Source organism: Prunus avium, chromosome 2 (genome assembly GCF_965620075.1).
Source record: "Prunus avium chromosome 2, drPruAviu1.hap1.1, whole genome shotgun sequence".
In the NCBI taxonomy this organism is placed as follows: Eukaryota; Viridiplantae; Streptophyta; class Magnoliopsida; order Rosales; family Rosaceae; genus Prunus; species Prunus avium.
Window position 1 is genome coordinate 38,941,381 of NC_142285.1, and position 16,549 is coordinate 38,957,929.

General features: G+C 37.9%; 1 protein-coding gene and 1 non-coding gene across 2 annotated transcripts; one reads left to right on the forward strand and one right to left on the reverse strand.

The window, feature by feature from the left end:
- Positions 1-4,316: 4,316 nt before the first annotated feature.
- LOC148297010 (small nucleolar RNA R71) lies at positions 4,317-4,423 on the forward strand. The gene has a single exon (XR_015834156.1). It is a non-coding gene; the product is annotated as a small nucleolar RNA R71 (small nucleolar RNA).
- A 9,932-nt stretch (positions 4,424-14,355) lies between these two features.
- On the reverse strand, positions 14,356-16,549 carry LOC110756745 (uncharacterized). Its single transcript, XM_021958212.2, has 4 exons — positions 16,095-16,549; positions 14,917-15,939; positions 14,723-14,828; positions 14,356-14,578 (listed from the first exon to the last, which is right to left on the reverse strand). Exons 1-4 carry the CDS (start codon positions 16,409-16,411, stop codon positions 14,558-14,560), a joined length of 1,467 nt encoding a protein of 488 aa, XP_021813904.1. The 5' UTR covers positions 16,412-16,549; the 3' UTR covers positions 14,356-14,557.

The window sequence follows — 16,549 nt, forward strand, 5'->3', positions numbered from 1 at the left end:
GATAAGGGCTCATTCCAATGGGAGTCTTATATGCAGTCCTATAAGCCCATAATGCATCATTGAGCTTGGCTGCCCAATCTTTCCTTGTATTGTTCACCACCTTCTCCAGGATGTGCTTAATTTCTCTATTGGTTATTTCCACTTGACCAGAAGTTTGCGGATGATATGGTGTAGAGACTCGATGGGTGATGTTGTACTTTTTCATGAGTGCTTCGAATGGCTTGTTACAGAAGTGGCTGCCTCCATCACTAATGACAGCCCTTGGAGTACCAAACCTTGTGAAAATATTATCCTTCAAGAACTTCAGCACCACCTTATAATCATTGGTTTTGGTGGCTATGGCTTCCACCCATTTAGACACATAATCAACAGCAACAAGTATGTAAGTATAACCAAAGGAAGATGGGAATGGTCCCATGAAATCAATACCCCACACATCGAAGAGCTCCACAACAAGTATGTTATTCAATGGCATTTCATTCCTGCGACTTATGTTCCCCATCCTTTGGCAACTATCACACTTAACACAAAAATTAAACGCATCTTTGAATAGAGTGGGCCAAAAGAAACCAGATTGCAGAATTTTAAGTGCTGTTTTCTTAGCTCCAAAGTGACCTCCACAAGCCAATTCGTGGCTATGCCTAAGTATGCTTTCTTGCTCTTCTTCTGGAACACATCTTCTGATGAGTTGATCTGGGCAATGCTTGAATAAGAAAGGTTCATCCCAGACATAATGTTTCACCATGGAAAAGAACTTCTTCTTATCCTGAGAAGTTAGATCATTTCTAAGAACACCACAAGCAAGATAATTAACAAAATCAGCATACCATGGCTCTTTGACTTGGGCAGCATATAGTTGTTCATCAGGGAAAGTCTCATTCAAGGGTAGCATAGCTGCTCCTTTTTCTTCAACCACAATTCTGCTCAAATGATCAGCTACCACATTCTCACATCCCTTCTTATCTCGAATCTCCAAATCGAATTCTTGCAGCAAGAGAATCCATCTAATCAAGCGTGGTTTGGCATCCTTCTTAGTGAGCAAGTATCTAAGAGCTGCATGGTCAGAATAAACAATTACTTTAGAACCAACAAGGTAAGAACGAAATTTTTCTAAAGCAAAAACCACAGCAAGCAACTCCTTCTCTATTGTGGAGTAGTTGATTTGAGCATCATTCAAGGTCCGGCTAGCATAATGAATCACATGGGGCAGCTTGTTCTTCTTTTGACCTAAAACTGCACCAATAGCAAAGTCAGAGGCATCACACATTATTTCAAATGGTAAAGACCAATCCGGAGCTATGATAATAGGGGCTGAAGTTAGCTCCCTCTTCAAGGTAGAAAAAGCTTCCATGCAAGCTTCATTAAACTCAAAAACAGCATCCTTAGCAAGGAGATTACACAATGGCCTTGTAATGCTTGAGAAATTTTTGATGAACCTTCTATAGAATCCAGCATGACCTAGAAAGCTTCTAATTCCTTTAACAGAGGTAGGGGGTGGAAGATTTGAGATGAGATCGATCTTGGCTTTATCCACTTCGATTCCCTTGCTTGAAATCACATGGCCTAGTACAATGCCTTGTCTCACCATGAAGTGACACTTCTCCCAATTCAAAATCAGATTTGTTTCCTGGCATCTTTTAAGCACTAGAGACAAGTGGTGAAGACAATTATCAAAAGAGGAACCAAAAACTGAAAAATCATCCATAAATACCTCAATGAATCGTTCCACCATATCTGAAAAGATTGACATCATGCATCTTTGGAAAGTTGCTGGGGCATTGCACAAACCGAATGGCATCCTTCTATAAGCAAACGTACCAAATGGGCATGTGAATGTGGTTTTCTCTTGGTCTTCCGGAGCAATGGGAATTTGATTATAACCTGAAAAACCATCAAGAAAACAATAGTAAGCATGGCCAGATAAACGTTCAAGCATTTGATCAATAAAAGGCAAGGGGAAATGATCTTTTCTAGTGGATGTGTTCAACTTCCTGTAATCAATGCAAACTCTCCAACCAGTGACAGTTCGTGTAGGAACTAGCTCATTCTTCTCATTCTTCACAACGGTGATTCCGGACTTCTTTGGAACAACTTGCACAGGGCTCACCCACTTAGAATCTGAAATTGGGTAGATGATTCCTACATCGAGTAGCTTTAAAACTTCAGCTCTAACCACCTCTTTCATGTTGGGATTTAGCCTCATTTGGGCATCACGAGAGGGTTTGCTGTCTTCTTCCATTAAAATCCGGTGCATGCACATGCTTGGACTAATTCCTTTGATGTCTGCTATGGTCCACCCAATGGCTGTTTTATGCTCTTTTAGAACTTTAATTAAGCTCTCTTCTTCATGTGAGGAGAGACCTGCAGCAATTATAACAGGGAGAGTTTCATTAGCACCCAAATATGTATATTTAAGATTATTGGGAAGAGGTTTAAGTTCTAGCTTTGGTGGGATGACAATGGATGGCTCCAATTTCGTGGATGATGGTCCAAGAGGCTCAATTGGTGGCCTAAAGGATGGTGGGTATGGCGGAAACACTTCTAAGGCAGCCACCACTTCTTGGAACTCCGGTTCACAAAGATCTTCCTCTTCTTGTGTTAAGACAGCTTCTAGAGCATCATTAGACTTTCTCTGCAAAATTATGGAAGAAACCTCATGATCCACAACATCAATTGAAAAGCAAGAATCAAGAGAGATAGAAGGTTGAGATAGAGCATTAAGCATTTTAAATTCAACAGTTTCACCCAAAACAGTCATGGAGAGGGTGCTATCTTTCACTTTGATGATTGTGTCTGCAGTGGCCATGAATGGCCTGCCTAGGAGAATGGGATCAACACGATCTCCATTTGGATTGTCTTCCATGTCCATCACTACAAAATCAGCAGGGAGAATTAGTGTATTAACTTGAACTAGAATATCTTCTACAATACCTTTTGGATATTTTATAGAATGATCAGCTAGTTCAAGTCGCATTGAAGTCTTCTTCATCCCTTCTAAGCCAAGCTCTTGATAAACTGAATATGGCAAAACATTGATGCTTGCTCCCAAGTCCAACATGGCTCTTCCAACCTTCTTGCCTCCAATGTTAATGGGAATGTCAAAGCTGCCAGGATCATCTAGTTTTGGTGGAAGCTTCCTTTGCAACACAGCACTTACATTCTGGTCGAGCTTTACTCCTTCATTTGGAGCGAAATTGAGCTTGTGAGTTTTCAAGTCCTTGATGAATTTTCCATATGCAGGAATCTGTTCAATAAGATCAAGCAAAGGCAAATTGATATTAACTTTACTCAAAATATCATAAATCTCTTTAAAAGCCTTATCTTGCTTTGCTTTCTTAAGACGGCCTGGAAATGGAATCTGTGGAACATATGGAGCGGGTGGCACGTATCTATCTTCTTGAAGATGTGGTGGCACAAATTTGTCATCTCTTTTATGCAATTGGAATTGATCGGATTTCTGAGAATCTGATTTGGCCTTAGGAGCAGATTGAGAAGTTTTGAGTTGTTCTCCTTCCGTGGCCATGGTCTCCTCCTCTTTATCTTCTACAATCACAACATCATTTGAAAGATTAGAATCATCTTTATTATCAATGATCTTACCTGATCTGAGCACATGAATGGCCTTGGCTTCTGGGTTCTTTGGATTGATCTCAGTTTGGCTTGGCCATTTCCCAGGCACTCTTTGAGTTATTTCAGCAGCTATTTGGCCTAATTGGACTTCCAATTTGGAGATGGCAGCTTGTGTAGTTTGCTGAAAATTGGATTGGTTGATTGCCATCTGCTTCACTATATCTTCCAATGATGATGATGATTGTTGTGGCCTTTGGAATGAAGGGGGATTTGCTTGATTCTGGGTATTTCTCCATGAAAAGTTTGGATGATTCCTCCAACCTGGATTATAACTTTGAGAGTATGGATCATTTCTTGGACCTTGGTTGTAGGAATTTACCAACTTAGCTTGCTCTTGCACAAATTCTGGATATCCAGCCCCAAGTGGACAAGCTGTGGTAGCATGGTCATGAGATTCACAAATGCTACACACTTCCTTCGGAGGGCTTCTTGAGTTTAATGCAAGAAGAGCATCTAGCTTTTGTTCCAGTTTTGAAATCTGCACACTAGAAGCATCATTAGAACCACTAATAACACGTTTACCTCTTGTATCCGTATGTTGGGTCTCCATTGCTATCTCCTCAAAGAGTTCGTACGTTTCTTCTGGAGTTTTGGTTTTAAAAGAACCACCTGCAAAATTGGTGACTATATTATGACTAGAAGGGGTTAGTCCTTTATAAAACATACGCATTTGAAGCTTCAATGGAATCCCATGATGAGGACATTGGTTGAGCAGCCCATTGAATCTCTCCCATGCTTCACAAAACGATTCATCATCTTGCTGTGCAAATAACAAGATCTTGTCCCTAAGCATGTCGGTCTTTTGCGTGGAGAAGTATTTTTCCAGGAACTTCTTTTGAATGGCAGACCATGTAGTGAGTGAACCAGGCTTCAAAGAATTCAACCAATACTTCGCCTTATCCTTTAAAGTGTATGGAAACACTCTCATTCGAAGTTGATCTTCTGTCACACCTGTCAAGGGAAAAGAACTCACAACATTAAAAATATCCTTTATATGAGTTAATGGATCTTCATTAGGTAAACCATAAAAGGAAGGCAACATATTAAGATGAGAAGATTTAAGCTCATAGTTTCGAGCTACAGTGGGCAGCGAAATGCTTGAAGGAGATGCTGGAATTGTTGGGATATCAAGTTCTCCCATGAACTCAATGGCAGCCATCATTTCTTCTTCTTCTTGGTCTGAACTTGTTTCCGAATTTGAAAGTGAAGAACCGGGAAGTTCAGTGTGGAGAGCAAGAGCTTGCTCTTTTGCAGTTGACAACTCCCTTTCTAGACGATTCTGAATTTCAGAGGTCACTCGTCTGGGTTGCAATGATGGTCCTGCGTTCAAAGATCTAGAACGTTGGAACGAAGACCTCACTTGTTCAAGTAATGGATTTTTAGACATAAACTACCTGAAACAGAAAATTAGATTAATTAGAAACACTAAAAAGAATAGGGTAACCTTGGGCACATAACCAGGGAAGAACTTTCGTTCAGTCCCCGGCAACGGCGCCAAAATTTGTTGTTAATATTATGTTAACTCGCAATTGTACGGGGCAATTAGTAGTATAGCAAGACAAGTACGAGGTCGTACCCACGAAGACTGAGAAGTTAAAACTAGTTATGTACTTAGATTACCAAATTCAAGAAAGTAGGAGGTTATGTCTAAAACAGAATTTAAAACAAGAGTGGTTGTGATTGTTGAACAAAAGAAGCAAAATGAAATTGCAAACAAAAACAAGTAAACAAATGTAACAAAGAGTGGTTTTAAGAGTTGGAAAACAGATTTTGAGACTAGGGCATTCGAATCACCATAACAATTCAATTCTGGGTTATAAAGATTCAAGTAACAAGTCTAATTCAGATTCAAAGATTGATTCTAGCTAAAGTATGATTAGGCCATGGTGTTTGGTCCTAACCTTGTGTTCCTAATTCCCTAATTTGATCATTTGTTGTCTAACCTAAAATTAAGCATTAGGAACCCATTAAGCATAGAAGAACATTTTAAACAACCAAGTATGTATCTAATCCCTGTTGTCGAATGTCCATACATACTCTTCCTATTCATAGTTCAATTCGAATTAAAGCATGGTGTATACTCTTAATTCAAACCAAGATAGTTAACAAACAAGTTCTAATGGTGATCAATCATTCAAACAAGCATGTTAACTTATAAGCATAATGAATAAGAACATGAATCATGAATCAAACTTGAAACTCCAAACTTATAAACCCAGAATATTCATGTTAGGTTACATCGAAGCCCTAGTTATGGATTTAGCTACTCATAATGGAAAAGAGACTTGAACAGAAATGAGAAAACATAATGAATGCAATAAGAGTAGAAAAACCCTTTTTCTGAAGTTCTTGTGGTGTCCAAGGCTTCTCCAAGTGCTTCTCCACTTCTAATGCTTCTCCAAGAGCTTCCCCACTTCTAGAAAGATGTATGAAGGATATGGAGGTGATTTGGGATGAGTTTGAGTGAGTGGTGATGGCTAAGGAAGATGAAATTCGTAGGGAAATGGAATAGAAGTTTGCTGGAGTTGTTTTGGTGATTGTTGGAGTGTTTGGGATTGTGAGAGTGTTTGAGGATGGTTGGAGTGAATTGTGGGGGTTGTGAATCTCAGGATTTGTTGTGTCTTGAATGTGGTATTTATAGGGAGAGGGGAGTGATAAATCTGAATTCAATATGGCTAATGCATACAACACTTGCATTATAAAAGATGAATTGGTTGATGCACTTCAGCAATAAATCCCACCAGCAGCCCTAGCTCATCTTCATGTCACCATGACCAAGCCTCCAACCAGCTACAATAGCTCATGCCTAGCTCACCATGACCAAGCTTCCAACCAGCTCATCCTGAGGTCAGCATGACCAGCAACTTCAAGGGCTTACAACTTGGGCTAGGCTGAATCAAATGAAGACTTTAAGATGTCCATTGTGAAGTTCAGAATGTGTATGATCCAACCACACAAGTATTGGCCCAATCCAAGCTCGGAGGAGGAAGTTAAGGCCGAAACAAATTGCTAACTCAGTTTGCTCGCTGACAAAATCCATCCTGAGCATGGTTCTGTGTTTGCTAGGTGACGGACTCCAGATTTATCCAATGGGGCTGAATTTTGGATATGTTATAGTACACACCCATTGGAACAACTTTCATGAAGACTGTTGCCTCATCCGAGCTATGTAGGTTGCTGAAACGAAGCTTGCAATATGACCTACGGAACTGGACTGGCAGGGGGCTGTAGCCAAAATGAGTTTGTCTTTAAGCTCTTCTTCTCTTCATCCAAATTAGGCCTTAACATGCATGAATTGCATGAATTATGCTCTCTTGCTCTTTTGGCCTACAAAACACACAAAGGGAGGCAAATAACTCAAAATTATAAGAAACTAAGCAAAAGAAGTAAGTAAATTGGGCATGTATATGTATGAAATTATGAGCTTAACAATGGTCGTCTTAACGACTTTTGGCGTAATTCTATAAGGTAGTTGGTTATGTTTTGTTAAATTGGTTATAGTTGTTTTGTTTTGTTTTAATTGTATTTGACATAAATTCTTTGTATTGTTTGTAGTGAGTTGATTTCTGGTGTAGGTCGCATCCATTCTAAGGAGTTATATCATGGTAAGTTGTGTTGGCGAAGTAACTATGTATTTATTAACAAATGTTCGAAGATAATCAACGTTGAGGGATCTTTGGATGAGTTTAAAGTGATGATGAACGATATACGGAGAAGAAAAAATATATTTTGGACATTTTATGGATGTTGGACCAAGTGTTCCAATCGTAAGGGGAGAACAAAAATAATTAGTTGGAATGTCGCCACTTCTTTGAGTTTGTCAAAGATTCTAAGACTTTGAAATTGTGGTGATTTCTCTATCTCTTTTATTTTATTTTATCAATCTTTTTTCTTTTTACTTCATTTCTTTCTTATAGAATTTTTTTTTGTTGTTAGTATTTTCAGCTATGATGATTTTGTCAAAAAAGTGGTGGGTTATCCGTTTTTGTTAAGCGCTGATAAAAGGATGAATCTCTTTGACGATTATGAGTGTAAAAGAACGGACGAAACTATCAAGAAACATGTCAAATTAGTTTTGGCATCATCTGAATTTGATACGTTCAGATCCTGGAACAATGCTTTCCTTGCTTCAACCGGTATTACTAACGTGGACAACTTTATGTCGGGTGTTTATGACTATGGAAAATACTCTGGCGATGTGGAGGATCTTCATAGGTACCTTAGGAATCTGAAGCATCATTATCATCAACATGGTTTGGCTGTTGGTTCTATGGTCGATGTGGATCGTGGTGTTAGCAAATATTTTGGTGGGTTTTTGGAGTTGCTTTACAAGAATTTGGAAGTATGGTAGGAGCGGTGGTGTATGTGGTTCATGGTGTCATTTTATTTTTTGTGTTGTACCATTTTGGTACATCAAAGATTTCATGGCATCAGTAGATAGAATTGGAACGAGAGTTTATGAAATTGTTTTGAAACTGCAATTTTTTATTTTTTATTTTTTATTTTTTTCAATTACAAGCTATAAGGAGGAGAAATTATACAATACTACTATAACACCAGCTGCCATTTCTGATTGGTACTACGAGCCAACAAAATTTGGACATGTATACAACTTATACACATCAACAAAACTGCAGATATCATCAATGTTAACCATAATGACAGGTTATCTGACCGGAAAAAAACAAACCACATAGATTAATTACCAACATTAAGACTATGGGATGCCTTGCCAAAAACCTTGAAGTCATCCGACAGTGGCTTCAATCTTAGATCGAAAATTTTGTGTGCAATTTTATTATTTGACTTTGGGTGCAAATAAAGTGTTGTTTCCCTCTTTTCGACCGGGTAGGCCAACAGAAGGAACTTTTGATCATTTTTCTTTTTTGGGTGCGGAGCGTGCCACCACCAAGCCACGAATTTGGCTTGAATGGAATGTGAGTGTATGTTGCGTCTCATATCTGACTTTAATCAAACGATTGTTTGGGCGAGCAAGGGACCTCCTCACGGCCTATGTTTTTTCAATACCTCGGGGTCAAGGCTTTATGTGAGCAATGAAATAATGTGGAGTGGAAGGAGATTAAGATTGAAGGTGAAACGTAATGAAACGAAGAACAAGTGCATAAAGTAAAGGTGCTTAAACTTAAATATAATTTAAAGATAAATGCATAAAGTAAAGTGCGTCAAATAAATAACGTAAATGCGAGAATTAAAGTGCAATAAATAAAGCAAGAACGAAATAAAAGCGATAAAAACGATAAGAACAATAAACTAAAAGAGACTTGAAATTAAACTTAATAAAAGTGCGTTAACAATGAAAGGTAAAGCAATTGAAATAAACTTGAATTTAAATGACAAGAAAATATAACTTGAACAAGAATTTAAACTTATATTAGGAAAAGGAAGAACTCGCTACACTAGGTGCTTGAAAAATAAAATCCTTAGTCTAGGAAAATAAAAATGCGAGACGAGAGATAGGTTTGTCTGTCTGATGTTGTGTGTCTTCTGCCTTCGTTTGATGAGGTTTATATAAGACATCCGTCATCCCATAGGCTGGCCATTTAATGGCCAAATGTCAACTCTTTTAAAATTCTGTCCTTTTGAAGCCCCATAAATCCGTGGATCATGTCGGTGGAGATGTTATGATTGCTTGATTTTCTCTCATTTTGGAAAATCCCAAATCGTTATCAACCTCCTTGATTTCTTTCCTTGTGAGTCCTCCGTCATGTGCACACTGACCTCTGGAAGTCTTGGGCGTGAATCTGTGGCTCGGGCTTGGACCTCCGTGATTTCATCTTGACATCTAGTGGAACTTCGTGCCTTTTGAGTTTTTAGAATTCTAGAGTTGACTTACCATCTACCAAAGTGGGTGGTATGGGAACTTCAAAGATTTGGATGTTAGGCGAGGCCCCCCGTTGGACTATCTTTGAGTTCTCAAAATATTCGAATATTGAGAACTCGGGGGACATACCTCACGCCGAAATACCTCTTGCCGAAATTAAACTCCCTTGGCCAAAATTCCTACCGCCGAACTTCAACTCCCTCGGCCGAAATTCCTCCCTCCGAACTTCAACTCCCTCAACGGAAATACCTCCCACCGAACTTAAACTCTCTCGGCCTAATTTTGCTTGTCTAAGTGTTATGAGAAGGGCACCCAAATGAGTAAGGAGAAAATCCGCCCCGGCCCAACTTTTTCCAAGAGGAGTGGCCGACCAAGGTATTTAAGGAGTGCCCGACCCAACTTTTTGATAAGTGTCCGGCCATTTTTGCAAAAGGAAGCGTTCGGCCACTTTTGCAAGGATATGCTCGGCCACTTTTGCAAAGACACGCCCAATTACTTTTGCAAAGGGAAGCGTCCGGCCAAATTTTTGAGAAGGCATCATGGCCTTTGAAGAAAGCACCTCGGCCATCTTTTTGAGAAAGCACTTCGACCGCTAGGAATTCCTCCTTAGCAGATTGGGTGAATTTTGACCACCCCCAAACAGGTGTTGGAAAGGCTAACAGTAGTGTTGACAGGTAGAAGGGCTACCTATTAACCTTGAAAAATTTGAGTGCAATTTTATTATTTGAATCCTCTAATAAGTTAGAAAGGCTACCTGTTAACCATGATAATGCAAGTCTATCAATCATAGGTATTCTTTCCTTCACATTGATACCATATAAACTTTGTCCGAGTAAATTCTATTCCAAGAAGTATCCATCACTAGTTGCATCAATTTTCAAATTCAAGATCGGCCGAAACAAATAACTAGTGGGCAGCACATCCAACATTCCCCAAAGTTCAGTAGATTTCAACAGGGACAAAACTTATATTGGTTCCACAACATAATGTATGTACCCCATCTTTTTCATCATTCCTTTAGAAACCCCGTTTCTAAATCTGTACATTGGACCTTAAGGTGCATATTTATAGCTAGTTTTAAAAAAGTATCTATACATTAGACCTTAAGGTGTATATTAGTAAATATTCGAATATATTTGAACAGTATATATTTCCTTCTTTATGTATTTGAGTGTGATTGAGTAGTAGTTGTGAGTTGAGTCTGTTTTCCTCTCCCATATATATTTCTCGGACTCTAATAGGAGAAGAAACTAGGGACGAGAGTTATGTTTTTCTTGGGGGTTAAAAAGAGTAAATACCAGCATGACGTTTGTTAGGACATGAAAAATTAGATTCAAAACTCATTCAAGCAATTTTATACCCCGAAATTCAATATTCTTTGATCCACAAAATGATGGTGGATCCTTATTATATATATATATATATATATATATATATATATATATATATATATATATATTTATTTATTTATTTATTTATGAGTTTAACCCGTATTGTTTCTTATAAATAAAATCCATTTTATATTCTTGCCTAATGGGCTAATAGCTGGAAATCATTAGAATGGGAAGAATCATGAAGAATTTAGATTCTCATTCCCCAATATCACTTGTATAAATAAAATAATTGAAGAAATTAACTCTAGCCATTTTAAATATAATATACCTAAAGAGTATAGCCATGCGGCTATTTTTGACACGTGGCAAAATGGGCGCTAAAAGCCAGGCAGGTCCTTCTTTTATTTCATTTTAGGGTTATTCGCAGCAATGGTCCCTCAACTATACCTGTATTTATAGTTTGGTCACTCAATTCAATTATTTGTTGCACCATTAGTCCTTCTGTCAAGTTTGTGACTTTTTCTGTTTAAAATGATGACGTGACAGCATCTCTTAGATTATTTATGGGCAAATGTGACTTTTCAGTTTGGATTATTTGTAGCAATGATCCCTCAACTATACTCGGAGTTACATTTTGGTCACTCAACTCCAAAAAATAATTACAGAGGTCACTCAATTAGGTGTTGTGTTGCACCATTAGTCCCTACCGTTAGAGAGACTTGACGGTAGGGACTAATGATGCAACACAACACCCAATTGAGTGACCTCTGCAACTAATAATTGAATTGAGTGACCAAATTATAAATACGGGTATAGTTGAGGGACCATTGCTGCGAATAACCCTTTATTTTATTTTTATAAATGGTATAGCCGCGTGGCTATATGCGGATTTTGTAATAATAAAAATCGTATAGCCGCAAGGCTATACCACGGTCTATGACACGTGGAAAAATTTGGCACAGGCTCCAGGCAGGCCCTCCTTTTTTAAAAAAAAAAAACAGTATAGCCGTGCGGCTATACTCGTACTTTTTTAATAATAAAAATAGTATAGCCACGGCTATACGACGGTTTTATTATAAAAATAGTATAGACGCGGCTATACTCGTACTTTTTTAATAATGAAAATCGTATTAGCTGCATGGCTATACTACGGTTTTTATTATAAAAATATTATAGCCGTGCGGCTATACCCTTTTAACACGTGGCGAAACATGCCATGCAGGTCCTTTGTTCTACAGGGACCAAAAGTGACATTTTGCCTTTTTTATTTATTTATAAAAAGAGTAGACCCGCGCGGCTCTACTCGAGATATTTTTGTTTTAAAAAAAAAAATCGACGCGGCATTACTGGGTCGTTTGTTATAAATAGTATAGCTGTGCGGCTATACTCTTTACAAACAGTGTTATTACCCTATACTGGAACTTTACAGTGGTAGACATGCATTAGAAATAGGATTCCATAGCAAACAAGCAGTGTTATTACCCTATACTGGAACTTTATTGAATAGTTCTTTCACTTTTATTAACATTTTTTCTAACTACAAATACTGTTACAGCACTGAAAAAGCACGAATATACTCAGATTCAACTGAAAAAGCATACCTCAATTAATATGAAAACCAAATCGAATATCACAAATTTCTAACCGCATCTCAAACCAAAACACGAGCAAATCCACAACCAAACAGAATCTGAAATCAATCCAAATTATAAACAAAAAGAAATTAAAATCAGAATTTAAAACTCACATCTATGTAAAAATTAGAATGAAATCAAAAAATGCAATAGCTTATCTCCAAATCAGCAATAACAAAAATAAACAGATAAAATAAAAAAGAATTGGATCTGCATGTCAAATTTAAACTCCAAGACTGCAAAAGAAAACCTAATCAGCAACTTAATTAATCAAACATGAAATCACCAAAATCAAACTACAATATAATCGAATACCTCAAAAATCAAATATGAATTCACAAGAAAAAAAATCAAATACCTCAAAATCGAAGATCACAGATCGCACCAAGCTCCAATCGAATCTCATGCAACACAATATCACTCCAAAAACCACCAATTCAAACAAGAAGAAAAAAAGAATGAAGCAATGGAACTCCAATCTACACCTCACACGAAAAATTAAGCTCAGAAGAATCGAAAAAGAAAGGAGATATGGAATCAGATCATACTGAGCTTCGTTCGAAGAGGTGAACGGAGCTCGCTTCGTTCGAACGACGCTTGTTTGGAATATTCGATCTGCTCAAACAAAAATCACGAGGCTGCCAAACATGTTTCAGTTATGAGGTCACCAACGTAAATTTCAAGACATTCCTATCCTACCTAGAGAATTTTGGGCTTGTTTCTCAAAATTCAAACCAAAAGGTCAAAACCGTAATCCAACATAGATACAGAATTTTATTTTGGGTGTGTTTATATACACTAAATAGTATATGGTATATTTATAGTTTTATGTCTAGGAATGGGTATTTCACTAATTTTCTAGTTAAGAATTTGTGGATCAGCTGACATAATCAGACTCTCTACAAGTTCCCAATCATGGCAACTCACCGCACCCTCGAATAAGAGGCCCGCCCTACTCATTCCTTTCTTGTGTACTGAGTTTCTTTTCTTGCCTAAGTTTCTCATTATTCTTCTTCGTAATCTCATCGACTTGAATCAAACCACCATCACTCTCAACAGTAGTACAGTACCATTTCCTTTTCCATCCTCAACGTTTCCCCCACTTGCCCCTATTTTGCTTAATATAAAACAAAATTAGAGGGAAAATTAATGAAAAAGAAACAACACTCGACCCAAGCTAGCACTCAAATTTCACAAACAGCACCGTCAAATCGAAAGAAGACAATCAATCAATGGTCCAATAATAACATAACTAAAAACTAATGGAAGAAAATTCCAATTCCGTCAAAACCAAATGGTTAAAGCACAAACTATTCTCTCCTTTGTTTCGTTTTTCTCTTTCAATCGCTACGCCACCTGGTGACAAGCCAACAAAACAGTAATTCTTGCTCATATTAATTATGGATCTTTTAGCATCCAATTGAAACCTTACTTTCCAAATAAAAAGATGTTTGGAATATTTCATTATTCTTGGCTTCTTCTTACTCCCTCTAATAATGCAAATGTCTCTCTCTACAATCTTCAACCAGATTTTTGGCAACCTCTCAAGTGAAAACATTAATGCCCATAAAATCAATATTATCTTCGGAAATTTTCTCAATTCCCATCTCTTTACTGTTCTGATCAATAAATTGCTTTGAACACCCAAACAAAACAGTAAAAATGCCAGTATCAATAAATTCAAATTTAAGAATATGTAACATACAGGTGAATTAAATGGTAGCAAACAGTGGAGAGAGAATATGTAACAAAGAGATATAAAACCTCCAGTAGCCTCAAGATAGCCGAACAATGGAGAGAGAATTTACATATATTTAGTAAAAGCGGGCCATTGTTCCAAGCAAGAATCTTTGAATATAATTATACGCGACCAAAGCATGATAATTTTATATAGTAAACAAGGAACATTAATTCAATATCCTTAACAAAAACAAATACAAAATAGCCAATAATGGCCTATATGACAGTAATTCAAATGACTCAACATACCCTAAACCCTAAACTGTAACCCTCCTTCCATCCACTTTTTGTAATAAAAAATTCCGTTTGCAGTCTTTGGGGGTTTTTTCTGATTGATTTTTCATGCTACATGGAAGCTTTCTCATGCTGTGTAGCAGCTATTTCGTGCTTGCTTCTTCCTGCAAAACTCAATTATATTATGATAAATTAGACTCGAAGGCTAATAATTAAAAACACTTATAGACATGCAAACAATTCAGTCTCTATTGATTCATGGTCATTAAACAAATAAAATAATTTCATGTAAAACACATTCCTTTTACCTCCCACATAAAAGAACTCTCATCCAGAGTGATTTCATCTTCTTGTTTTGGCTGCTTCGTGCTAGCTACACTCTCCGTTTCTACGGGTTCATAATCCGCGCACTCTCTGAGAGTCATAATCATCATAAACAACAAAATTCAACGTACAAATTAATGTTATTGATGAAAATACGAGAAATGTGAAGAAAACTTACGGAGTAAAGCAGAACTTAAAGCTGAACCAATTACGGGCTTCAATATCCACAGGAAGAACTGTTGAATGTAAGGTCTCAATCATGTGTCTTCTTCCTTGAACAATTTGAAACGTGGTGATACAAACATGTTGAACCTCATCACATTCTTTGTTAGTGGCAGTCTTAACATGAACAAAGTCTTGGTTCCCTAGATGAACCAAATAGGCAGTCACAAGTTCACCAAATTGCAATGGCGGAACCGCAATCTCAAGGTCGTTCAATTTAAACAGTTGGACTAGTGAATATGTAGTACCACCGTCGTCATCTTCTTTCCTTTTCAAGGAGTATGCCATAATCTCCTCCCCATTAGAGGAATTTAAGGCATAGATAGTCTCGCCTACAACCACAGCCCTCCCTCGGAAAGGAGTACAAGTGTCAACTTCCACTCGTATCCAATCCTTTCTAGCCACGTGAAAAGCAACAACATCAAAGTTTCGATGCATGTCAGACAATGTATACAAAATAAGGCCATAACAAACAGCATAACCAGTTACCCTCATGGTAAATCCATAAGAAAATGGAAACAAAGGCAATCGCACCCAATCCTTCTTATTAGGATCGTATTTCCCAAAACCTAGACACCGACTTGGTTCCAAGGGTGATTTGCCTTCAAGAAAATAAAGTGTGCCATATGCCGAAACAAATGTTCCACGCGGCTTAAACTGTACGGTAGACTCTGTCAAGGGATCTAAATTCCCAGTTTTTGTATCAAGGATAAACCCTCCAAATGACCTAAGGCAAAGTTTATCCGAACCCTCCTCTGTAAATACATATAGTTGGGAGCGATCAAAAATCCTTGCACCCCGAACGTTAAAACTACTGAATTTGGCTACAGGTCGAGGTGCTCCCATATCCTTAAGTTCTCCTCCGAAATTGAATTTAATTTCATATACGGCACCAGTGTATTTGCCCCTAACGAAATTTACCATTAAAAACACAGATCTTTCTTCCCCTTGATTCACCTTCATCCCCTCCATGGGCAAGCTGGATAGAGAAGATAGATATTAATAAATGAAGGAACGTCAAAATTTTATAAAATAAAAAAAATAAAAAACTGCAATGCAAATCAAGAACATCAACAATTTTACAGAGAAACAAAAATTAAGAATATGAAATCCACTAGTATGCTATGCACTGACCTTGGGTAAGGATGAACATCTCCATGTTTGCAACTGCCGGCCCTACTGGGGCGTAGTAGGCAAAGCTCTTTCGATATTAATTTCTTCAAATCGAGCAGGGCCAAAAGCGTGGGTAGATATTTCTCGTTCTCCCCCAGTTCTCCCTGAGAATTCTCCATCTCCCATATCCGGGCCAGTTCGCCCAAAGACTTCTCCATCTCCCATATCTTGCGCAGAGATTTCTTGATCTTCGATGTCTTGGCCAAGAGCTCATCCTGGCGTGAAGCCATCATCAAGGCATGGTCTTGACCCGAGGTGAAATCAACAGCGGCGGCCATGGTATTGGAATGCTAAATTGAGGCAAAAGGGAATTTAGGGTTTGGGGATGCCGCGGCAAAAGGGAGTTTTATTATGGTTGGTTGTGGGTATGAAATATATGCTGAAGGTTGGCAATTATTCAAGAGATGAATTTGCTT